At 41.4% G+C, this 27,477-nt stretch overlaps 1 protein-coding gene across 1 annotated transcript; it reads left to right on the top strand.

Moving 5' to 3' along the window:
- zgc:172076 (uncharacterized protein LOC563955 homolog) lies at window positions 1-27,098 on the top strand. Its single transcript, XM_010898591.3, has 9 exons — window positions 1-79; window positions 316-362; window positions 3,194-3,392; window positions 3,917-4,071; window positions 6,205-6,337; window positions 10,466-10,619; window positions 19,265-19,388; window positions 19,559-19,748; window positions 26,746-27,098. Exons 1-9 carry the CDS (start codon window positions 64-66, stop codon window positions 26,904-26,906), a joined length of 1,179 nt encoding a protein of 392 aa, XP_010896893.3. The 5' UTR covers window positions 1-63; the 3' UTR covers window positions 26,907-27,098.
- Window positions 27,099-27,477: the final 379 nt, after the last annotated feature.

The following is a 27,477-nucleotide window of genomic DNA, read 5'->3' as shown; positions in this document are numbered from 1 at the left end:
CAGTACTGAAGCCACAATCATAAGAGCCCGCCTAGTGCCAAAGCAGACTTTGATCTCATCAAGATGTGGAAGATTAAACGTAAGTGAAGCCATTTTATGGCATGCATGCTGCTCTTCATCATATTTTCAAATAAATATCAAAAGTAAGTTTTTCCCACATCATTATGATAGTAAACATTTTTTGGGAGACATTTCCAGCTATTTAACGAAAACATTGAAATGATAAATTACATTATTTTACACAATTGTGATAATTTTTATAAAAGAAAATGAAATGCCATTGCACTGCATTCCTAATGTAAAAATCTCCTACAGCCCCCATCACATACCCTTTGGAAGCAAAGTACAGGCCCTATCTTGAGGTAAGTCTTTTGGAAACCATGCAACCTCTAGTACCGCCATGCAGTAATTGCTGAAAATAGTTTAGTCCCTGGTGAAGGAGGAGCTGAATTTTTTAATATCTGTATTATAACTAAATACGGTTACATTATATTTGGATATTTAAGTTAACAACTTTAGATGCTCTAGCAAGCAAGCAAGTTTATTTATATAGCAAAATACATACACCGAAGCAATTCAATGTGCTTTACAAAGACAAATATATGAAAGCACAATAACAAAAACAAATACTAAAAGGAAAACATCAAAACCAATGAAAACATCATAATAAAAAATACAATAAGAAAACATATAAAGATTAAAAATGGGATCAAAACATAGGAAGCTATAAGTCTAAACAGTGTGGTTAAGTTTAAGTGCTCAGTCATAGGCACATGAAAAGGGAAGTGTTTTTAACCTGGATTTAAAAATGTTTTAAAAAATGTTTTTGGGGCACGTCTAAGATCTTCTGGTAGTTTATTCTAAACGCAGCTTCTCCATGTTTAGTTTGGACTCTGGGTTCTACTAGTTGACCTGTGTTCATGGATCTAAGAGCCTTGCTTGGTTTTTATTCTTCAAACATATCAGAAATGTATTTGGGTCCTAAACCATTCAGAAATGTATAAACTAAAAGCACCACTTTGAAATCTATTCTGTAACTGACTGGAAGCCAATGCAAAGTTTTAATAACCGGAGTGATGTGCTCTGTTCTCTTGGTCCTGGTTAACATTCTAGCAGCAGCATTCTGAATGAGCTGCAGTTGTTTTCCCGAAACTCTATGAAAACCAAGTACATTCTTGCTATGGTTAGTGTAAGGGTCAGATCAAGTGTTGGGGATCGGATGAGATTGAAGGTTAGGGTTAGTGTTAGTACATAGATAAATGAGATGTTATTCACATAAATTGTTACCTTCAGTAATCCAATATTGACATACCGGAGTCTGGTGTAGGGGTCAAAACTTCCAATCCAGATTACACATCCCCAGTCTGGCAGATTGTACAGTATGTGCCCTTCCTATCTGTCTCCCTAGCCTCTCCTCCTTACTGTACTTTCATAGAAAAATAATGAAAAATCTATTTGACAAACAGCTAAACTAGGGAAATAATCAGAACTTTACATACCTATTACCATGAATGCAGCAACAGGCCTGATTTGTGATAAAACATTTTAAAAAGCATACTGTTTTTGAAGGCACTTCAAAATTATTACACTATGTAACAAAATTGTTGTTCTTAGGTAGTGATATTTTGAAATGTACGTATTTCCGGTGTGAATATAAAGTGGGGAAAAAACAACATTCAGTATGAATGCAAATAAACGTATTTATCCTAAAGTAATAAAAACAATGACTACATTTAAACATTTAGAAGTGAGTAGTTTTTCAAGATTTACAATTATACTGTAAATCACTTTCATAAATCAGCCCCCAAATATAGTCTCCCATCATGTTCTCGTTATACTGTCCTTATAGTAGCAGCGTTCAAAGTCCAGTATATCCTGGTGGAAGTCATCACCTCACTCCCATGTTCTTCTTAAATTTATCAAGATGAGCATAAAGTTTATAGATTTTATGGGACATCCTAAAGCCTATTGTGCCATAGTTCTTCACCAGAGTCTTAACCCGCTCCACATAGTTTTTGACCTTGTGATTGCCCAGGAAGCCCCGAACCACTGCCACAAAACTGTTCCAAGCCCTCTTTCTCCTTACCAGTGAGCTTCTTTTGGAATTCATTGCACTCCAGGATCTTCTTTGCCTCAGGCAGTTTAGGGAAGAAGTCTTGAAGGTACTTGAAGGCCGGCGACTCTTTATCTAGAGCTCTGACAAATTGTTTCATAAGGCCCAATTTGATGTGCAGTGGTGGCATCAGCACCTTCTGGAGGTCCACCAGTAGCTCCCACTTGACGTTGTTCCTTGCCATAGAAAACCCGTTCCGCTATGGCCAGTCCCATCTATGGGAGTGCGTCTTGGTGTCCCTGCTGTCCCAAAGGCTTAGATAACAGGGAAACTTGGTAAAACCGCCTTGGAGACTCATCAGGAATGCCACCATTTTGAAATCTCCTATGACCTCCCAGCAATACTCATCATACTTCAAGGCATTCAGCAAGGTCTTGATGCTGTTGTAATCCTGTATTTATACTACTATTTATATTACTGGTAAGTGTGAGTTCTAGAAGGTTCTAGAAGTTACTCAAAATTTGTGGGGAATAATAGCCATTTTCTATACTTTTAGGAATAAGCAAATAGGAAATAAAACAAAACAACCCAAAAACAAACAAGTTACCTGGTTTTATTTCAGCACACTTTCACTGAGCCCCTTCTTCACACTGTGCCTCATCTATCCAATTAAGAAACACCTTCCAAATATTTTGCCTTCCAGTTGTTCAAAAAACAGTTGCCTTCCTTAACTGTCAGTTCCATTGGTGTCCAGCTAAACAATTAATTACATTTGAATTGAATTCTTGAACTCTTATTGGATAATCCCAACATATGTTTTCATCACTTCATTACATTTCAAAAAATATTTGTTCTTTCATTCAACGGCATTTAAAAGGGATTTCACACCAACAAGGGAATGTGGCAGTATCTAAAGTATATATATAAAAAATAGTATTATAAAAGAATACCACACAAACATTATTTGTATTGCACCTGCCTCTTTGAAGGACAACATAGGTCATACAGTAGGCATTTTTATTTTGTGGATACATTTTGCAGATGTCCTTTTACATATGTTGCTGACTAACCTTCATCAAGTTAATTAACATTACCCTATTTCCTTTTTCTTATCCTTGGTCTAACCACATCCTGTCCAAGTCGTTGGTCCCTACAGACCCTATTTCCCTGTTCAACCTGAAACGGGGTTCCCCCGAAGAGGAGTTCCCTAACCTGAAATACAACTACACGTGCATGGCGAGCATCCTGACTCTAAAACTGTACGCTCGCCAGTTCAACCGGGCCACTCAGAGTGGGGTCATCTTTGATGATATTATACGTCCGGGCCTTGAGGAACCAGGTGATTTTAAAAAGCATTATGTGATCTATAAGGAACAACAAAGTCCAAAGGGCCTTACTGAAAATTATTACTGGGGTCTCATTTCTATACAAGCAAAATTTCCAAACAAATCAATATTTTTTTTATCACATTTTTGTTTTCTACTATTCCTGGCTGTTTATAGCCATGAATTAGGTGATTAGGTGATTATTATCAAGCTGGACACTGTTAACAAAAAATATTTACATACCATTACTAACACCAGTGTCGTAAGAGTAGAATGTAATGTGACAAGTTAGTGCTGTACATGCATGTGGAGATGAAAAGTATGACTAAATTCTTTCTGTCCCTTTCTTTCACACCCACATACTAATGAATGAGCAGTTACTAAAAGAAAATATGTAAGACTGTAAGCAGGTAATACTAATAGCTACCCATTTAATAGAATGCTAACAGACCTACTGTATGTCCTGACACCAATATACAATGACTAAAACACTGTGTTTTTGTTCATGTATTGTCTGTAAATGATTTTTGTTCTACAGGAGAGTTTAATGGACCTATGACTGTGGGCTGTGCAGCTGGCGATGCCCAGTCTTATATCCTCTTCTGTGATTTCTTTGATCGGGTCATTGAGGCCTACCATAACCACAAGATGAGCAAGTTGCAAGAGAGCGACTTTAATTACGACAACTTGAAGGTACTGTAGTGCTGACAGAAAGGGTCCTAGAAATGTATTTTTATTAACATAAAACTTTTTAAGATAATGTGGTAAAAAATGCCAAAGTCTTCAGACTATAGATATTGTTTCAGTGTGCCATGTGTCATAATAAATATATAGCAAAGATGTGAAATTCGATGTTCCTTCAACATGCATTATAATGGCCAAAAATGTGTGGACACCCAACCACCACACCTATTTGAGATTGTTGGATATCCCATTCCAAAACCATGGTCACTAATAAGCACTTTTGACGAAGTTATTATTCCCAGGCAGGTGTTCACAAACTAATTCTGTGTTATTATACAACCCAGTTTCCAAAATTGGGACACCATGTAAAATGGAAATAAGACTAGAATGCAAAGATGTGAAAATTATTTAAACCCTATTTTCAATACAAAATTATACGAAGACAAATGATCAAATGATGAAACAGATTTTTTTTTATTGTTCTTTGAAAAATACATGCTCACTTTGAATATCATGCCAGCAACATGTTTCAAAAATGCTGGGACAGGGCAACAAAAGACTGGAAAAGTGGTGTAATACAAAAAAGAACCTGGTAGAACATTTCGCAAATAATTCGGTCAATTGGGCAGTAACATGATTGGGTATAAAAAGAACATCCCAGAGAGGATGAGTCTTTCACAGGTAAAGATGGGCCAGAGGTAATCACTCTGTGAAAGACTGCGTGGGCAAAGACTGCAACAATTTAAGAAGAACTAAAATTGCAAAGAGTTTGGGGATCTCATCATCAACGGTACATAATGTCATAAAAATATTCTGTGAATCGGGAGAAATCTCTTTGTGCAAGGGACAAGGCCGAAAACCAATATTGATTGCCGTGATCTTCGGGCCATCAGGCAGCACTGCATTTAAAATAGACATGATTCTGTAGTGGAAATCATTGCATGGGCTCAGGAACATTTCCAAAAACCATTGTCTGTGAACACAGTTTGTCGCTGCATCCACAAATGCAAGTTAAAAATCTACCATGCGAAGAAGTAACCACATACAGTCGATATAAAAAGTCTACACACCCTTATTAAAATGGCAGGTTTTTGTGATGTAAAAGAATGAGACAAAGATAAATCATGTCAGAACTTTTTGCACTTTTAATGTGACCTATAATGTGAACAATTCAATTGAAAAACAAACTGAAATATTCAAGGGGGAAAAATGAAAAATAAAAACCTTACAATAACCTGGAGTCAGGATGCTGCGTCCTCTGGGCTAAAAAGGAAAGGGACCATCTGGCTTGTTATCAGCACACAGTTAAAAAACCCAGCATCCGTGATGGTATGGGGGTGCATTTTTGCACATGGCATGGTGACTTCCATATGTGTGAATGGAAGTGGAATTTAACAATATTTATAGTATTTGGAGCAACGTATGTTGCCATCTAGACAACGTCTTTTTCAGGGGAGGCCATGCTGATTTCAGCAAGACAATGCCAAACCACATTCTGCATGTGTTACAACAACATGACTGTAGGAAAAGAGTCCGGGTGCTAAAAAGGCCTGCCTGCAGACCAGACCTGTCTCCTATTGAAAACATTTGGTGCATTATGAAACCCTGAACTGTTGAGCAGCAGAAATTCTATGTCAAGCAAGGATGGGAAAACATTTCACTCTCAAAACTACAGCAATTGGTCTCCTCAGTTCCCAAATGCTTACACAGTGTTGTTAAAATAATAGGAGATGCAACAAAGTAATAAACATGCCTCTGTCCCAACTTTTATTTAAATGTCCTGCTGGCATGAAATTTGAAATGGGTTATTGTCTAGTCTACCAGTGACTACCTGACCATCGGCATAGGCACCTATGGTACCAATGATTGGACAAGAAATGTAATGACATGCAGAATATTTAAAAACAGTATATACTCAAATACGACGAGTGATTGTTTTCTTCCTCTGCTTTTCACTCAATTGTCGGGTATTGTACTTTATTTACTTCAAGTAAATCAAGCTATGTCATGCTCACGCCAACCCTACATAGGCACTGTGGCGAACTATTCCAATAGTGTACGTCTGTAAAGTTAAGAAATGTTTGGGCTTGTGTGTGTGTTGACGCATAATAGAAATATCTGTGGGCTTGGGGTTGTGAAAAGGGAGGTGATGACTTTGACCAAGATTATGCCTTGAGCTGCGAGGTGAGCGCTCTGCGAGCTGTGGATGACTTCTGCTTCCCCACACACTGCAGCCGGGGAGAGCGTAGAGAGCTCCTCACACTGGCCAAAAAAGGTACTGCATGTCCTTTCTGTACAGAAAATGCACAGCTATTCCATATGGTGTGCTGCTTCAACAGCAATGGGAAAAAAAAGATTAAAAAGGAAATCATAAATAGTCACTTCAATTTGTTACTTACAAGATCTGGATCCTAGTAGTTTTCTTTTCAAACTGATAATTGCACACACCTGGTTCCAGGACTAAATCAGCCCCGGACTACAGAATAATGATAAAATGCAGAGTTGTATTTAAGGGGTTTTTGGTTATACAGGTGTATCTAAAAATAAAAATAAACATTTTCCCCCGTAATTCAAATCAAAAAGTGGCTGTAAGATTGAAACAAAAAAGGCTTGACATGTTTCACTTTTTCCCCTCCAAGAACTGCCACCTTAACGTGGTGGAGGGGTTTGAGTACCCGAGTGACCCTAGGAGCTATGTTGTCTGGGGCTATATGCCCCTGGTAGGGTCTCCCAAGGCAAACAGGTCTTAGGCGACGGGTCAGACTAAGAGCGGTTCAAAACCCCTTAATGAAGAATAAAATTTTGAGTACCGTGACGTCGCCCGGTATGGCGCAGCCGGGGCCCCACCCCGGAGCCAGGCCCGGGGTTGGGGCTCGAATGCGAGCGCCTGGTGGCCGGGCCTTCCCCCATGGGGCCCGGCCGGGCTCAGCCCGAACGGGTGACGTGGGGCCGCCCTCCCGTGGGCTCACCACCCACAGGAGGGACCATAAGGGGCCGGTGCAAAGAGGATCGGGCGGCAGTCGAAGGCAGGGGCCTAGACAACCCGATCTCTGGACACAGAAACTGGCTCTAGGGACGTGGAATGTCACCTCGCTGGCGGGGAAGGAGCCTGAGTTAGTGCGTGAGGTTGAGAGGTTCCGATTAGAGGTAGTCGGGATCACCTCTACGCACGGCTTGGGCTCTGGAACCACACTCCTTGAGAGAGGATGGACTCTTCACCACTCTGGAGTTGCCCATGGTGAGAGGCGGCGGGCTGGTGTGGGTTTGCTCATAGCTCCCCAGCTCTGCCGCCATGTGTTGGAGTTTACCCCGGTGAACGAGAGGGTCGTTTCCCTGCGCCTACGGGTCGGGGATAGGTCTCTCACTGTTGTTTGTGCCTACGGGCCGAACCGCAGTGCAGAGTACCCGACCTTCTTGGAGTCTCTGGGAGGGGTGCTGGAAAGTGCTCCGACTGGGGACTCTATTGTTCTACTGGGGGACTTCAACGCCCACGTGGGCAACGACAGTGACACCTGGAGGGGCGTGATTGGGAGGAACGGCCCCCCTGATCTGAACCCGAGTGGTGTTCAGTTATTGGACTTCTGTGCTAGTCACAGTTTGTCCATAACGAACACCATGTTCAAGCATAAGGGTGTCCATCAGTGCACGTGGCACCAGGACACCCTAGGCCGCAGGTCGATGATCGACTTTGTTGTCGTCTCATCTGACCTGCGGCCGTATGTCTTGGACACTCGGGTGAAGAGAGGGGCGGAGCTGTCAACTGATCACCACCTGGTGGTGAGTTGGATCCGATGGTGGGGGAGGAAGCTGGACAGACTCGGCAGGCCCAAGCGTACTGTAAGGGTCTGCTGGGAACGTCTGGCCGAGTCTCCTGTCAGAGAGATCTTTAACTCCCACCTCCGGCAGAGCTTCGACTGGATCCCGAGGGAGGTTGGAGATATTGAGTCCGAGTGGACCATGTTCTCCACCGCCATTGTCGAAGCGGCCGCTCGGAGCTGTGGCCGTAAGGTCTCCGGTGCCTGTCGAGGCGGCAATCCCCGAACCCGGTGGTGGACACCGGAAGTAAGGGATGCCGTCAAGCTGAAGAAGGAGTCCTATCAGGCCTGGTTGGCTTGTGGGACTCCTGAGGCAGCTGACGGGTACCGACAGGCCAAGCGGGCTGCAGCCCGGGTGGTTGTGGAGGCAAAAACTCGGGCCTGGGAGGAGTTCGGTGAGGCCATGGAGAAGGACTATCGGCTGGCCTCGAAGAGATTCTGGCAAACCATCCGGCGCCTCAGGAGAGGGAAACAGTGCCCTACCAACGCTGTTTACAGTAGAGGTGGGCAGCTGTTGACCTCAACTGAGGATGTCGTCGGGCGGTGGAAGGAGTACTTCGAGGATCTCCTCAATCCCGCTGACATGTCTTCCATTGAGGAAGCAGAGGATGAGGGCTCAGTGGTGGACTCGTCCATCACCCGGGCTGAAGTCACAGAGGTGGTCAAGAAACTCCTCGGTGGCAAGGCACCGGGGGTGGATGAGATCCGCCCTGAGTACCTCAAGTCTCTGGATGTTGTGGGGCTGTCTTGGTTGACACGCCTGTGCAACATCGCGTGGCGGTCGGGGACAGTGCCTCTGGGATGGCAGACCGGAGGGTGTGTTCCAACTATAGGGGGATCACACTTCTCAGCCTCCCCGGGAAAGTCTATGCCAGGGTTCTGGAGAGGAGAATATGGCCGATAGTAGAACCTCGGATTCAGGAGGAACAGTGTGGTTTTCGTCCGGGCCGTGGAACACTGGACCAGCTCTATACCCTCTACGGGGTGTTGGAGGGTTCATGGGAGTTTGCCCAACCAATCCACATGTGTTTTGTGGATTTGGAGAAGGCATTCGACTGTGTCCCTCGCGGCATCTTGTGGAGGGTGCTTGGGGAATATGGGGTCCTGGGTCCTTTGCTAAGGGCTGTCAGGTCCCTATACAACCGAAGCAGGAGCTTGGTCCGCATTGCCGGCAGTAAGTCAGACTTGTTCCCAGTGCATGTTGGACTCCGGCAGGGCTGCCCTTTGTCACCGGTTCTGTTTGTAATTTTTATGGACAGAATTTCTAGGCGCAGCCAGGGGCCGGAGGGTGTCAGGTTTGGGGACCACACGATTTCGTCTCTGCTCTTTGCAGATGATGTTGTCGTGTTGGCCCCTTCTAACCAGGACCTTCAGCATGCACTGGGACGGTTTGCAGCCGAGTGTGAAGCGGTGGGGATGAAAATCAGTACCTCCAAATCCGAGGCCATGGTCCTCAGTCGGAAAAGGGTGGCTTGCCCACTTCAGGTTGGTGGAGAGTGCCTGCCTCAAGTGGAGGAGTTTAAGTATCTAGGGGTCTTGTTCACGAGTGAGGGAAGGATGGAACGGGAGATTGACAGACGGATCGGTGCAGCTTCTGCAGTAATGCAGTCGATGTATCGGTCTGTCGTGGTGAAGAAAGAGCTGAGCCGCAAGGCGAAGCTCTCGATTTACCAGTCAATCTACGTTCCTACTCTCACCTATGGTCATGAGCTTTGGGTCATGACCGAAAGGACAAGATCCCGGATACAGGCGGCCGAAATGAGTTTTCTCCGCAGGGTGGCTGGGCGATCCCTTAGAGATAGGGTGAGAAGCTCGGTCACCCGGGAGGAGCTCAGAGTAGAGCCGTTGCTCCTCCACATCGAGAGGGGTCAGCTGAGGTGGCTTGGGCATCTTTTTCGGATGCCTCCGGAACGCCTTCCTGGGAAGGTGTTCCGGTCCCATCCCACCGGGAGGAGACCCCGGGGAAGACCTAGGACACGCTGGAGGGACTATGTCTCCCGGCTGGCCTGGGAACGCCTCGGTGTCCCCCCGGAAGAGCTAGAGGAAGTGTCTGGGGAGAGGGAAGTCTGGGCATCCCTGCTTAGACTGCTGCCCCCGCGACCCGGCCCCGGATAAGCGGTAGAAGATGGATGGATGGATGGATGTTTCACTTTATGCCCAATGATTCAAGAATATATGAAGGTGTCACTTTTTGATTTGAATTACAGAAAAAATTTACTTCATGATTTTCAAATTTTTTGAGATGCTGAGACCTGTATATTGACATTTAGATTCAGATGACTGGTCCAAATCCTTGAGATGGCACAACATAAATACAAAATGTACAAAAGATAAACACATCATAAAGACACAGCAGTTGTCTTATACTGTCCCTGTTGCTTCTCACACAAATAATAATAAGTGTTACTGTATTGTGTCAGCAAAAAGTTGCTTTAGATCAAAGGTTAACAACACTGGGCCAAGTTCCACAGCCCAAATAATTTTTGATTAATCCAAATGTTGTTGTCAAATACTTTTTCTCCACTAAGCTTTCATACGCTAACCAAACAGACACCTATAGTGTGATTGATTGACAACTCTCCTTCCAGCATTCGACCAATTGGCAGAGACGTTACCAGGGAAGCTGTACTCAGTGGCTGAAATCTCACAGCACCCAGAAGACAAGGGAGTGACTGTTATACCTTCCCCTTTCCAGTTGAGGACTGGAGTGGCCCGTGACTGGCCTGACTCCAGAGCTGTGTGGTCAGTGATGCTCTTTAAGTCATTTACAGTAGTTTGTGTTTCTTCATTTTGCTTTTCACATGTGTGGCTGCTCTTTGTGCAATTACAAGTTACATTTTTCTCTTAATATGTCCACACTGTGGCAGTAGAAACTGCTCTACAACCTGTTTCCCAGTTAACACATACACCCTGACCACTACCTAGTTTTGTAGACAGGAATGCAAAAAACAGAATCTAGTTTCAAACTCGCATTTTGGATTGGAGAATCATATTCTTCATTTCAGACAGAAGTGACAGGTAACAGTATTTGAGATTTTTTTTAATTAATATTTTCAAGTTTAGGAAAATAAATAATGTAATTATTAAAATTCTAAACATCAAAAGCATAGGTAGTCTATAATTTTTTTGAAGGTTTTTTTTTGTAGACAAAAAACAATCATGATGCAATCAATGGGACTTTAAACATGTTGAGCCAACCATTTGATACAGAATTTAGTGATATAAAAACTATCGCCTGTAACAAAATGAAGAGAGCTTTGTTAGACAGCCATAAAACCTTTAAGAATAGTGGTAGCTGCACTTAAATAAATAGATTAAAATTGAAGAAGAATGTTGACTGTACAATGTGCTTCCTGCTACTGAAAGGGGAGAAAAAAGAAATATCTACAAATTCTCTAATATCAGAAATAATCTGAAGTAATTGTTGGGCTGTCTCTATGCACACAACCCTCTTGCTTAGAGAGAGCCATGTCGAGCTAGGTCTAGGCTGTCGTGCCTTTTACAGAGGAGTGGCTTACATCTGGCTGCTATCATAAAGGCCTGGGCCCAGCTTCCCGCTAGCATAGCACTTACGATGCTTTAACAAAACACAAAGTCTTAAGTGGGACGACAGACTTCCACCTGTTTCCCAAACCACCATGTAAGTCGCTCTTTATAAAGTGCATTGTAAGTGCCATGTTACAGTCGTTTGGAATGGAATTAGGCCATCTTTGGAACTTGGAATGAAATGATGCCATGAATACGTTTTGAAATATAGCCTATTGCATTTCGATAGAGCTTGCTTACTTATCAGAATTATTTAATATCGCTGGCAATGTATTCAACTACATCTTCGGCATCAATAAGAAAATGTAAAACTCGAAGAAGTAATTCCATACAATTGCATATAGCTCAGCCTTCAACACCATTGTGCCCCACAAGCTGGCGGTTAAGCTCAGGGATCTGGGTCTCGACCCCACTATGTGCAGAAGGATCCTGCACTTCCTGACAGGCAGACCCCAGGTGGTGTGGATGGGCAAAGCCACCTTCTCCTCACTGACTCTCAGTACTGGTTCCCCCAGGGCCGTGTTGAGCCCGCTCCTGTACTCTGTCTTCCCCCACAACTGCATGGCAACTCACATCTCCAACACCATCGTTAAGTTTGCTGACGACACCACCATCATGGGCCTGATCTCTGACAATGATGAGTCAGCCTATAGAGACGAGGTAAGGTCACTGACTTTGTTGTGTCAGGATTACAACCTCCAGCTCAAAGGAGATGATTGTTGATCACAGGAAGCAGCGGCAGGGAGACCAGGCCCCCATACACATCAATGGGTCTGCAGTAGAGAGAGTTCACAACATCAGGTTCCTTGCAGGCAACATCAGCAATGACTTGACCTGGTCTCATCACTCTAATGTCATGGTGAAGGAGGCCAGAAAACGTCTCTTCTTCCTACGCCGATTATGGAGATTTGGCATGGATTCCAGGATACTCACCAACTTCTACAGATGCACTGTCGAGAGTAACCTGACCGGCTGTGTCCGCGCCTGGTATGGCAGCTGCACCGCCCTCGACCGTAAAGCACTTCCGAGGGAACTGCACAGCGCATCACAAGGTCTGACCTGCCATCCCTGCAGGATCTCTACACAGAGAGGTGTAGGAGGAGGAGCAAACAGATTATTACAGATCCCAGCCACCCATGCGACGGACTGTTTACCAAGCTGCCGTCAGGCAGAAAGTACAGGAGTATTCAGTCCAAAACAAACAGCTACGGGACAGCTTCTTTCCTTAGGCCGTAAGGCTGCTCAACTCGGGAACCCCTCTTCCCTTCCATCCATAGTCCATGCACACCTGTCACTTTATATCATGCTCATCTGCCAGTCATATCATGCACACCTGTCACTTTTACATTGTACTATGTTTGTACAGTTGTATAGCTATTAATTTCTATGCATATTTTTGTATAGTGTTATTATTGATTGATTGTCTTTATTTTATTATTATTATTATTATATATTATAATTACTGTTACTTTTTAACTTTTAACTGCACTGTCGGGAGTTGGAAAACCAAGCATTTCATTGCCATAACTTGTTATTGAAATGACAAATAAATCTTTGAACCTTTGAAGTATAAAAACTAAACAAAACTGTTATTTGCAACCAATGGGTGTTGACATCAGCCAATCAAAATAAGGCCCCTGGAAATCGATCATGTGACATCCAATTATCAATTCCTCCGGTAGCTATATAGAATATAAGTCTCATAGCAAGATTAGTTAACTGGGAATAAAAAGCATAGTGGGAAAAAAATCAATCTAATTGTTTGGAATACAAATGGAAGAGAGTTTTATTCATTCTGTTGCCTTGATATTAACTGTTTGAGATCACTCCTCTCAAGTTCAAAAACAGGGAAGTGCCTGTGAAGATTGGTTAAGATGGACTAACGAGTGGTCCGGAGCACTCGTTAATTAACAAGCAGTGTTACGTGCCACTTAAGTAACGATGCTTTCGGGAAAGCTACTGATAAAATAATGAGGCACTTACGGGCATCTTACTATCATCTTTAGTGCTTTGGGAAACCGGGCTCTGATTTGTGGAGTGCTGCAGAGATGGTTGTCCTTCTGGAGGGATCTCCCATCCCCACAAGAGAACTCTGGAACTCTGTCTCACCTTTCCCCAGATATGTGCCTTCACACAATCCAGTCTAGCATCTCTACTGATAATTCCTTCCAACTTGGTTTTTGATATGACAAGCACTTTCAACTGTGGGACCTTATAGACAGGTGTGTGCCTTTCCAAATCATCTCAATTGAATTTTAGCAGGTTGACACCAATCAAGTTGTAGAAACATCTCAATTATCAACATAAATAAGATGCACCTAAATCTCAGGGACCAGTTATTGCTTTTTCAACAAAAGGCCAAATATCCCAAGATTTTTAAGCCTTTAAGCAGAATTTAAAGGAGACATATCTAAGTTCAACCTACTAGCCGAGCTTTCTCCCAATTCCTTTGGACTCATGACTACCCAGTGACTGGAGAAAAATAAAGATATCTGTTGAGCGTGGATCCACTGACACTAACAGGATTTCAAATAACATATTTTATCAACACCGTTAAGAAGAAAATCAGAATTTCTCTGTTTTTGTATGATGGAAATCACCAGGAATAAATAATATAAAAATATGGTTTAGCATGACATTGATTATGTGTCTCATAGAAGTATTCGTCTTCCTTGGACTTTTAAACATTTCATTTTGTTGCAACAAAATCAAAATGTATTTAATTATGAGTTCTTGCCACAAAAGGATCCCCTAATAAATGTCAAAATGAAAAATAAAATCTGCATGAATGACCAATATAAAACCAAAAGAAATGTAGTATTTTGTGTTACTTTTTTGTAAATATTTTTTGCGTCTGCTGTGCATCTAATAGCCACAGTGGGTATTGAAAGTTACTACCCCCTTTAAAAATATTCACCTTTAGTTGCCTTAAAGCCTGAAATTAAAACATATACAGTATACATATACAATATCCAAGAAAAAATATTATAATTTCAAATTGTAAAATTCCCTACTGTACATCGCAAAGTGAACACCCCCATGAGTTAATACTGGTTGGAACCACCTTTGGCTTGAATTACAGCCACCAGAGTCTCTTTGAACACATCTCTACTAACTTTGCACACCAAGACTGTTCAGGCCGATGCATTTTGTTGCTCATGTACCATCAAAATGTATATAGCTTGGGAAAAAATTAGGAGACCACTCCTAATTTTTCTTAAATCGGCATCTCAACATGTATGGCAGCCATTCCATTCCAGTGTCTTTTATATTCCAACACAGGCACAGCTAATTTTACTTAATGAGGTACTGATTAGATGATTACATTAACCAAATCTAATTTAACGGGGAAAAGTATAAAAACAGCTGCTGTGTTCATCACTATCCTCTTGCAATAGGACCAGCTGGATGGCAAAAACCGTGCAAGTAGTACTTTAAAGGTAATTTGAATTAAAAAAATGACTATTCAGCATGACAAAATAGTTGAAAAAAAAGCTTTCAGTGAGGAAAAGAAGAGTTAAATTCTGGCTTTACTGTCAGAGGGATACAGTGAGCGTCAAGTTGCATCCATCCTGAACATCCAAGGGCTTCACACGAACAGGGTCAAGCAACAGACATTGGGGACAACAAAGCGAAAACGACTTTCCACTGACCGAGATGACCGTCAACTCATTCAAATGTCACTCAACAACCGTAGGATGACATCAAGTGACCTATAAGAATGGCAAACAGCAGCTGGGGTGACATGCACGGTGAGGATGGTTCAAAACAGGCTCCATGGGGCTGGGCTGAAGTTGTGCAAAGCTAGAAAAAAGCCCATCAATGAGAAACAAAGAAGAGCCAGGCTGACGTTTGCAAAAGACCATAAGGATTGGACCGTAGAGGAGTGGAGTAAGCTTAGCTTTGCCCAACTCCTGGTCATCTAATGGTTATACGGAGACCTGGAGAGGCCTGCAAGCCACCCACTGTGAAATTTGGTGGAGGATTGGTGATGATCTTGGGGATGCTTCAGCAAGGCGGGAATCGGACAGATTTGTCTTTGTGAAGGACGCATGAATCAAGCCAAGTACAAGGTTATCCTAGAAGAACACCTGCTTCCTTCTGCTCTGACAGCGTTCCCAAACTGAGAATTGTTTTTTCCAATTGTTTTGCTCCATGCCACACAGTCAATCAAGGTGCGGATGGAGGACCATCAGATCAGGACCCTGTCATGGCCAACCCAATCTACAGACCTGAACCTCATTGAAAACCTATGGAATTTGATCAACAAGAAGTTGGATGGTCACAAGCCATCAAACAAAGCCGAGCTAGTTGAATTTTTGTGCCAGGAGTGGCATAAAGTCACCCAACAGCAACTGGTGGAGAGCATGCCAAGACACAGGAAAGCTGTGATCAAAAATCTGGGTTATTCCACCAAATATTGACTTCTGAACTCTTCCTAAGTTAAAATATTAACATTGTTGAAAAATGAATATGAATTTTGAGGTCAGAAAACAGTGCATATTCTTTTGATTATTTTGTAAAGTTGTCATTTTCTACAAATAAATGCCCTAAATGACAATATATTTATTTGGGACTTGGGAGTAATGTTATCAGTAGTTTATAGAATAAAACAAAACTGTTAATTTTACTCAAACACATACCTATGAATAGTAAAACCAGAGAAACTGATAATTTTGCAGTGGTCTCAATCTTTTCCAGAGCTGTATATTTATTTTTTTACCCGGTTTTTCTCACCAATTCTGTGAAATTCAATTTGTGATTAATCCCCTGCTTCAATATAGCAACTCCCAGTGGACTTTGGCAGTTGATGTCAAGATGCCTTTCTGGTTCTTATCACGCTACTTGCTCAACCAGAAAATCTAGACTGGAGTCCATACTTACTAGAAGGGATACTCTCTCTGGATTTATACACTGACTGAGTTCAGGCGCCCAAACCCAATTTGAATAGTAATCCTCTAAACCTGGCCAATTGCACAAGACCCCTGGACTAATGCATGAACAGGATTCAAACCCTGGTATTAAAACTATATTGTACTATTTAAAGAAAGCACCTTTGGCATGTTGATAGATAGTGGACCTTTTCGTACAGACACACAGTGCATGATAAGAAAGGTAGTAGCTAAAATCCATGGCTACTTCCTGGAGAGTATTGCTGATCTGATAGATAGTCCTAAGTTGTAATTTAATTCATTATAATGAACATTCTTTGGTCATACACTTCAAAAGTCTTCTTGAGTTTAGTTGTGCCATTTTCCATTGCTGAACGAACCACTGCTTTGCACTACACTGCAGCGATTGTAGACCACGCGATCACTTTGGGATTGTCTTCCATACAGTCTTTGACTCAACTCATACTGAGGTACATGCTGTGTTTTGTTGTCCACCCACACTGGTGTTTAGGCTTTAGCGTTCTACAATCGCTAGAAACAGAAAAATAAACTGCTAGTAAAAATCAATGAGAGAGTGAACAAGGAAGGGGGACTTGTCATTTAGTTCACAAAACATATATCCTACAAGATTCCAGCCAAAACAGCCAGAAGAATTGTTCGCGGTATACAAAGAAAAACCCACCTCAGGAGAAATACATGCTGCTCTGGAAAAAGACGGTGTGGTTGTTTCAAGGAGTGACAATAAGAGGATACTTGAGCAAAAATTGGCTGCATGGTTGAGTTGCCATAAGGAAAACTTTACTGCACCAATGCCACAAAAAATCCCGGTTACAATATGCCCGAGAACACCTTGACATGCCCTACAGCTTCTGGCACACTGTAATCTGGAATGACGAGACCAAAATAGAGCTTTATGGTCACAACCAGCGCTTGGCATTAACTTTTTGCCTCATTAGCCATTGTGGTCAGTGGTTTTTCAAAGTTACTAGCCACTCAGCATTTTCACTAGCCACCATTTTGTTGTTGGGAAATTGTTTTATTTGTTTATCTAGTTCACACTGTTGGTCACTGGCGTGCAAGGCAATAGGCCAAACACAAATAGACCAGAATCAAACACTGTATATAAGAAGTGCTCATGGGAGTTGTAGGGATGTAAGTCATTATGTCGCTCTCATTGCAATGAGACTACAGCTAAAAAAAAATTGTGTGTGTTATTTAATATATACCAGTCATATAAATACAGTGGGGAGAACAAGTATTTGATACACTGCCGATTTTGCAGGTTTTCCTACTTACAAAGCATGTAGAGGTCTGTAATTTTTATCATAGGTACACTTCAACTGTGAGAGATAGAATCTAAAACAAAAATCCAGAAAATAATTTGCATTTTATTGCATCACATAAGTAGTATTACATAGCAGCCAATATTCTTGTTAATATAGACTTGCATAAAAATGAAACAGAGCTGTGTATATTACAGCCTTGTCACGTTATGTCTTTTTTTTACTTAAATATGTTAATTGTGTATTTTTGTCACTGTATATTGCATATATAGCCCAATGTTTTTGGTGACAGTACACACCCTAATCTGATTATTTTTCACCAGTCATCTTCATTTGTCTCGCAATCTCTCTTCAAATAAATCTGTAATTGTAGGCTCTACTAGAAGTCACCTGAAAAGTAAAAAAAAATTTATGCAGCTTGAATGTAGTTTGAGGTTATTACGTTTTATTGAAGTATTTTGACATGCTTGGGTGTAAAAGAAAACTGAGATCCACTTGTATTTCTGACGTTACTCATCTCCTCGATGTCAGGACCTGTGTGGTCCGGAATACAAGGTTGCCAGATTTCATTGACAGTACGGTTATTCTCCCGCACAAAATCATGTTTTACCATGCCAACATACTGAGATTTCTGTTTGAGTTTTGAAAGCTGTAAAAACCTTATGTATAGGTATAGAATGCCACCCGCCAAAGTGGCTAGCAAGAGTGACTGTGTTACACGCCACAGCCAAATTCCACCCTCATTTGGTGGGTGGGCGGGTGCCAATGTCAAGCCCTGGTCACAACCATAAGCGCTATGTTTGGAGAGGGGTCAACAAGGCCTATAGAGAACAGAATACCATCCCCACTGTGAAGCATGGTTGCGGCTCACTGATGATCTGGGGGTGTGTGAGCTCTAAAGGCATGGGGAATCTTGTGAAAATTGATGGCAAGATGAGTGCAGCATGTTATCACAAAATACTGGCAGACAATTTGCATTATTCTGCATGAAAGCTGCGGATGGGACGCTCTTGGACTTTCCAGCATGACAATAACCCTAAGCACAAGGCCAAGTTGACCCTCCAGTGGTTACAGCAGAAAAAGTATAAGGTTCTGGAGTGGCCATCGCTGTCCCCTGAACTTAATATCATTGACCCACTCTGGGGAGATCTCAAACATGTGGTTCATGCAAGACGACCAAAGACTTTGCATGACCTGGAGGCATTTTGCCAAGACGAATGGGCAGCTATACCACCTGCAAGAATTTGCACACTGTCATTGATACTAAAGGGGGTAATACACAGTATTAAAAACTAAGGGTATGCAGACTTTTGAACAGGGGTCTGTAAATATTTTTCTTTGTGGCCATGTTTTGTTTTATGATTGTGCTATTCTGTTATGACCTACAGTTGAATGTGAATCCCATAAGAAATAAGACGTGTTTTGCCTGCTCACTCATGTTTCTTTACAAATGGTATACATATTTCCAATTCTCTAAGGGTATGCCTATTTTGAGCACAACTGTATATATGGACACAATGAACTATAAACATTTCAATCCCAAAGTAGGACAGAAAAAACCATTTGTTATACTGCATATTTAAGCAGACCTGGCTCCAATGTTTCCATTCTGTGGATTTATAAAAAAAAAAAAAATGAACTGTTGATGACCATTACCACTCTGCAGGTTTAGTAAAGACAGGACCCTGGTGGTATGGATCAACATTAATGACCACCTAAAATTGGTGACCACTCGAGATGATGCGAACATCGCAAAGGCCTTCCAATGTATCTGTGTCAACCTCCAAAAGGTAGATATCCTTAAGTTCATGAAAGCCAAATATACTAAATACATTTATTTGTGGAATGCTGCATTTCCTATTTGTGTTCAGTATACATTTGCTGTTGAACAAAAGTTGTTTGTTATTTGATATTGTATGGGCCAAAGCTAATATTAACATGTCCATCCCTTGGTGTTTAGTTGGAGGCGCTGTACAAGAAGATGAGGCACCCTTTCATCTGGAAGCCGCAGCTGGGCTGGGTGGTGAGCTCTCCAGCAGATGTGGGGACTGGTCTGAGGGCTAGAGTCCGAGTCAAGTTGCCGGAGCTCTCCAGACACAAAAGACTGAAAGACATACTCAGAAGACTGCGCCTCTGCATGGACAACACTGGTAAAACAGATAGAGACATTGAGAGGGTAACTGCAGCACAATATGCAACCCGACTGACTGAAAGGGAAGAACGGAACAGTGTTGGTGTGTTTACTATATAAAACTGCTTTGGAAGCATATAGTAAGTGTATATAGAATATAGAGTACATGCACATATCCATTCAGATGCCAAACTGCACAAAAATGCAGTGCAGCGAAAAGGTTTGTAAACCTTCTGAATTACCAGCATAAATGGCTCTTAAAATACAGTATGATCTTCAAGTCAATACAATAGATAAACATGGTGTGTCTTTATTGAATCATTGGTCAAACAAACAGCATAGTTTGGGAAAAAGTACTGTACAGGTGCATCTAAAAAAATATATATATATTGTGGAAAAGTTTATCTTTTTTCGTGATTCAAATCAAAAAGTGAAACCTTCCTATATTATAGCTTCCTTACACATAAAGTGAAACCTTTCAAGCCTTTTTTATTTCAATCTTGCCATTTCAATCTCAAAATATTAGAATACAAAATATAATACCGAAATGTCGACCTGAGAAGAGCTCTAATCAGCTAATTAACTCAAAACACCTGCAAAGGTTTCCTAAGTATGTTCATTCATGCAGTCAATACTCAAGTCGAATTATTATTATTTTTTATATAATTTGATTTTCCATAATATTATATCTCTGTGCATGCCCCGAGAGTAGTATCTGTGGTCTGACCCCTGGATGGGTTGCCCTATTGCCTTTGAGCAGAGCCCTGGATTGGCTGGCATGTGTTAGTGACTCCTACGGTCCTGTCCTATTCCTTTGACCTTTGTTTCACCACTACTCTGGCTCAGTGGACGCCGGTTTTGCCACCTGTCTCACACATCTTGGTTTGGAGTTGTGCTGGCTTTCCTACAAGAGTTATAGCAGTATTGTTTATGCAATTTCTCCAAAATCTTTGATGCATGCGTGTTCCTCATAGTGACACCTCATTCCCTCAATCAGGGAACAAAGATTATATACATAATTAATACAAGTACAGCACAACAAAATGCATCTAACCAGAAGTGCAAATAGAAGAGTACAGAAAATGTAAAACAATTAAGAACAATGTATGTTATAGGTGGGATGTGGAATTGTGGAATGAAGGCAAATGCAAGTACAAATGGCAATTCTAAATGTACAATGAAGGCAAATTGAAGGTGCAAGGTAGCATCTGCAACTGAAATGCAGGGATAGCTGCAATTGGGTTCCCGAGGTAGACATGTACATGTAACAACTGAAATGACCGTATCAGACTTTTCAATGCAATGTCAGAGTCCAGTAGTACAAAGAGTAGTGCATCAAGGTCCCTGAGAGGCAGTAATAAGCAGTGGACATGGTTAGTGCTGGGTCACAGTTAGGGTTACAGCAGCTGGAAATAAACTCTTCCTGAGCCTGCTGGTGCGGGAATCGAAGAGCCTGTACCACCTGCCTGATGGTAGGAGGGCAAATGGTTTATGGCTTGGATGTGAAGGGTTATGCAGACACCAATTGCGCTGGAGGTATATGATGGCTGGGAGCTGGGCACCAGTGATGTGCTGGGCGGTTTTCACCACCCGTTGCAGGGCCTTCTGGTCAGCCACGGAGCATCCACCAAACCACACTGTGGCACAGTTAGTCAGAATGCTCTCGATTATGCAGCATAGAAGTTCACATGGATCTTGAGAGATAGGTGGTCCTTCTTCAGCCTCCTCAAAAAGTACAGGTTCTGCTGTGCCTTTTTGACCAGGTCTGAGGGGCTGAGGGCACACACTCCACCTCAGTGTCATTGATGAGAACTGGGGTGTGACTGCAACCTTTAGTCTACCTGTAATATATGAATAATGACTTCTTGAAGGGTAATTGAAGTCAGGCGTTCCAATTAATAACATGACATTCAGCTGAGGGTTAGAGGTGTCTTGTCATATGAAAAAACAGTAAAGCCACCAAAAAAGTCTGCTCCTCAAAACAGAGATCTGAAGTGAAAATGGTCTGAAATATGAGAACAGAACAGGAGCTGTTGTGAAGGCTCATAAGGCTAGAAAAGGCTACAAAGGCATTTCTGAAGACTTAGGCCTCCATTAGTCTTCAGCAGTGATGGGCATCTGAAACTTTGAAAAACATTTGAGCCTTACATAGAAAAACATTCATTGTTCAAAGCTTTTAAACACAGTTAACAAAAGTGACAGCTGCTGGTCCGAAATTAATATCATCTGTTTAATATTTATTAAGATGTCTTCTTATTTTGGGGACTTTGTTTTGCAATGGTTAGGTGCATTTTTACCACAGTTCCAATCTTGTACTACTACAACAATTCCCTGACACTACCTGCTTTGCCATTAAAGCATGATGGGCTGAGAATGTTTGTACCTAAATTGGTAAAGACAATGACCAGTAGAGGTGGGTGTTTGAAAGCGCCTACACATGCTGTCAGCATCGGAGACCTGGGGAAGTATGCGTTGTCCACCCAAAGTTTTTCCTCCATTTGATCACGCCATCAACTGAAGCTTCAGATGTAATTAATCACGTGCTTTTGTCACTTTGAAACCAGCCTTCGCCCTATTGTTTCGATTGATATTGCTTTGAAAACCGAATGGTGCGTCAGAGATCGGATTTCAATTGTGTCGTCACTAGTTTATGGTCATAGATATGGCGTACAAATGGAGGAAAATCAACACCACTGCTACCCTCCCAAGGAGTGGGTGTCCTGCAAAGACCACCTGCAAGGTCATGTCATATAATGGTTGGGAGGTTATGAAGAACTCAAGGATCTATACACATCTCTTGCACTTTCTAATATCTTTGTCCATAAATCCACAATAAGAAAGACACTAAAATGTGAGATACATGAGAGGATACCACTGCTTTCCTAAGGCTTTGCCCGACTCAAGTTTTCAAAAAACAACGATGTTCCACAAAACTGCTAGAATAATGGTTTATGGACAGATGAGACAAATGTAGCAGAAGGGCACAGCACGATGTTTGGAGAAGGAAAAATATTGCATATCAGCACCAAAACCTCATGCCAACCCAGAAGCATGGAGAGGGAACCATGGTTTGCGTACAGTGGGAAGAACAAGTATTTGATACACTGCCGATTTTGCAGGTTTTCCTACTTACAAAGCATGTAGAGGTCTGTTATTTTTATCATAGGTACACTTCAACCGTGAGAGACGGAATCTAAAACAAAAATCCAGAAAATAATTTTAATAATTAATTTGCATTTAATTGCATGACACAATGCAGTGTATTTGATTTGATATTTGGCCTACCAACTAGTAAGAATTCCCGCTCTCACAGACCTGTTAGTTTTTCTTTAAAAAGCCCTCCTGTTTTCCACTCATTACCTGTATTAACTGCACCTGTTTGAACTTGTTACCTGTATAAAAGACACCTGTCCACACACTCAATCAAACAGACTCCAACCTCTCCAAAATGTCCGAGACCTGAGAGCTGTGTAAGGACATCAGGGATAAAATTGTAGACCTGCACTGGGATGGGCTACAGGACAATAGGCAAGCAGCTTGGTGAGAAGGCAACAACTGTTGGCACAATTATTAGAAAATGGAAGAAGTTCAAGATAACGGTCAATCTCCCTCGGTTTGGGGCTGCATGCAAAATCTCACCTCGTGGGGCATCAATGATCATGAGGAAGGTGAGGGATCAGCCCAGAACTACACGGCAGGACCTGGTCAATGACCTGAAGAGAGCTGGGACCACAGTCTCAAAGAACCATTAGTAACACAGTACGCCGTCATGGATTAAAATCCTGCAGCGCATTCAAGGTCCCCCTGCTCAAGCCAGCTCATGTCCAGGACCGTCTGAAGTTTGCCAATGACCATTCGGATGATCCAGATGAAGAATGGGAGAAGGTCATGTGGTCTGATGAGACAAAAATAGAGCTTTTTGGTCTAAACTCCACTCGCCGTGTTTGGAGGAAGAAGAAGGATGAGTACAACCCCAAGAACACCATCCCAACCGTGAAGCATGGATGTGGAAACATCATTCTTTGGGGATGATGTATCGCGAGATCTTGGCCAACAACCTCCTTCCCTCAGTAAGAGCATTGAAAATGGGTTGTGGCTGGGTCTTCCAGCATGACAACGACCCGAAACACACAGCCAGGGCAACTAAGGAGTGGCTCCGTGAGAAGCATCTCAAGGTCCTGGAGTGGCCTAGCCAGTCTGCAGACCAGAACCCAATAGAAAATCTTTGGAGGGAGCTGAAAGTCCGTATTGCCCAGTGACAGCCCCGAAACCTGACGGATCTGGAGAAGGTCTATATGGAGGTGTAGGACAAAAACCCTGCTGCTGTGTGTGCAAACCTGGTCAAGAACTACAGGAAACGTATGATCTCTGTAATTACAAACAAAGGTTTCTGTAGCAAATTTTAAGTTCTGCTTTTCTGATGTATCAAATACTTATGTAAATAAAATGCATAAAATGCAAATTAATTACTTAAAAATCATACAATGAGATTTTCTGGATTTTGGGTTTAGATTCCGTCACTTACGGTTGAGGAGTACCTATGATAAAAAGTACAGACTTCTACATGCTTTGTAAGTGGGAAAACCTGCATAATTGCCAGTGTATTAAATACTTGTTCTCCCCACTGTATGTTTTGCTGCCTCAGGGCCTAGGTGGCTTGTAGTCATTGAGGGAACAATGAATTCAAACCTGTATCAGAAAGTTCTTCAGGGGGATATCTGGGTAACAGTCCCTCTTCTGAAGCTGAAAATAGCTTGGATCATGCAGGATGGCAATGACCCAAACCACAAAAGGAAATCTACAAATTGTCTCATGCAGCAGACAATCTAACAATGGCAAAGTTGAGTCTTGCTGCAAAAAGCCAATTACAGAAAATCACAGTTCAAATTTTCACACTTTTTCTATCAATACAGTTTTATACTATTACAAATTTTGGAGGTCACCACACAGCCTCTTCCAACTGATCATTATTTTATTTGAACAGTTTCACTAGAAAACAGTTAATAGCCAAATGATACCAATTTAAATGTCACCCTGATAGTCTGCCAAATGGGTAGGGAATGCGCAGCAACCCTAACATGCTCAGGCTTCCTAATAGGCTGTGTTCAACCATTTTGGTATTCAACAATACTTGGCTGTGTTCAACAATTTTTTTAAGTTCCTAATTAATACTTAAATTAGATTTAACGTTATTTTCATTGAACAAGTACAGAACAATGAAATGCAGTTAGCATCTAACCAGAAGTGCAAATAATTAACAGGTAAAAGTAATTTTGTGACTAACCAGTGACTACTTTTTGTGACTACATTTTCACTCTTCCTTTTAACTGTACAACCCAAAAAGTTGGGACGCTGTGTAAAATGCAGATAAAAACAGAATGCAATTCATTTAATCCCTGTATGTAATTGAAAATATTCCAAAGACCAAATGTTGAACCAGAGAAAGTTTATTGTAAAAATATAAGCCCATTTTGAATGTGATGAATTTGAAGGGCATTTTTATTAGTGTTACATCTCCTCTTCTTTTAACAACACCGTAAACATTTGGGAACTGAGGAGATCAATTGCTGTAGTTCTGAAAGTGATTTTCTTTTACATTCTTGCTTGATTTCAGTTGCTCAACAATTCGGGGTCTCTGTCATATTTTGTTTTCATTATGTGCCAAATGTTTTCAATAAGGGACAGGTCTGGGACATCTCTTTTCCTACGGAGCCATGCTGTTGTAATACGAGCAGAATGTGGTTTGGTATTGTCTTGCTGAAAAAAAACAAGGCCCTCCCTGAAAAAGACATGTATGTCTGGATGGCAGCATATGTTGCCCCAAAACCTGTATGTGTTGTTCAGCATTAATGGTGGCTTCAAAGATGTGCAAGTCACCCTTGCCATGTGCACAAGCCAACCCCATAACATCACGGGTCTTGGATTTTGAACTGTACGCTGATAAGAAGCTGGATGGTTCCTCTCCTTTTTAGCCCGGAGGATGCTGCGTCCATGATTTACTAAAATAATTGGTCAGATCACAGGACAGTTTTCCACTTTGAACACAGCAGCATTTCTGGATCTTGTTTATATGTGGTTTCCTTTTTACGTGAGAGTTTTAACTTGATTTGTGGATCCAGCGACAAACTGTGATCACCGACAATGGTTGTCAGAAGAGTTCCTGAGCCCATGCAGTGATTTCCACTACATTATATTTTTTAATGCAGTGCTGCTATCCAATATTGGTTTTTGGCTCGTCTCTTGCATTAAGAGATTTCTCCAGATTTTAAGAAAATTATAATGAAATGATGTACATAGATTATGAGATCACCAAACTCCTTGAAATTTCACGTTGAGAAACATAAAATTCTTAAATGTTTGCACTATTTGACTGTGCTATCACAGAGTGATGTACCCCTCCCAATCTTTACCTCTGAAAGACTTCTGGAATGTTCATTTTATACCTCATCATGTTACAGACCTGTTGCTAAATAAACTAATTATTGTAGTTGTGCTCCACCAGGTAATTTTTTTGTGTTTCACAACTTTTCTAGTCTTTTGTTGCCCCGTTCCAGCTTTTTTTTTTAAATGTGTTTGCTGGCATCAAATTCAAAGTCGGCATATATTTTTCAAGGAACAATAGCATCTTTCACTTTCATAATATGTCTTTGTACCATTTTCTATTGAATATAGGGTTTAAATGTTTTGCATTCTGTTTTTATTTCCATTTTCTTCACCTTGTTTTTTGGGAAACAAGGTTGTATAACCCTGACACCAACTGGTCTCGAGTCGCTACAAATCTGCCCAATTAGCAGAATCACTTTCCATATTCCCCTACTTTTGTCACAGGCACTTATTAGCATTGCCATGTTATTTTAGTTTTTTAATTATTTGATAAATAATATGCACTGGTAAATAGGTATGTAGGCCATGAATTATTAGGTTTTAGAAAGTATGATTTAAAACATTTTTAATACAAACATCAGCCAAAAAAATAGCATTTTTATTTGGCTGATGTGTCTTCCCTTTGTTCTCAGACTGCAGCGGGGTGTACAATGTCAGTAATGCCCAAACCATCGGCTTGGATGAAGTGGGGTTCATGCAGCTAGTGGTGGATGGGGTCCAGCTACTCATTCGCATGGAGAAGAGGTTACAGAATGAAGAAAACATAGATGATTTGGTGCCTTTACAGAAGTAGCACTGATTAATATGGGGGAAGATTAATCCCTTAAGTCCCAAGCAAAACAAACCATATCTTAGTGGTAACGAAATGCCATTATACTGTAGAGGGCTTACGCAATATGACTTGTTACATGTTTTTTTTCTTCTAAAAGCTAATTGTTGTGTTACTACTTGAATGAATATATGGATTGTACTCAAAATTGACAAATACAAAGTATAACTGCATAATATATTAAAACTGCAATTGTATTGTTTAGTCTATTTCAAATATATAATTACAGAAACATTTTCTTTCTGTTCATGACTTTTTTTTTGTATCATTTCCGTTTTTTGCTTTCAACACATTTGGTGAGGCCATACATAACTTACCATTTACAAATTAACAACAATTACAGAGCACTTTTGTTACTTAAAGTTTATGCTAAACCTTTAAAGCCATGCTTGCACAAAATGTTGGATTGGCGCTTTGTACTACTGGAAAAATAAAAGACATCAGACATTTTGCTTGAGACTCCTTTCAAGTAAGCTTTAATATTGTGCACCAGTGAGACTGAATCTAAATGACTCAAGCTTCCTTGCATGTATGT

This window comes from Esox lucius, chromosome 9, assembly GCF_011004845.1.
Source record: "Esox lucius isolate fEsoLuc1 chromosome 9, fEsoLuc1.pri, whole genome shotgun sequence".
NCBI lineage: Eukaryota > Metazoa > Chordata > Actinopteri > Esociformes > Esocidae > Esox > Esox lucius.
The sequence above is the reverse complement of the archived record's forward strand: the minus strand, read 5'-3'. Positions and strand labels throughout refer to the sequence as shown.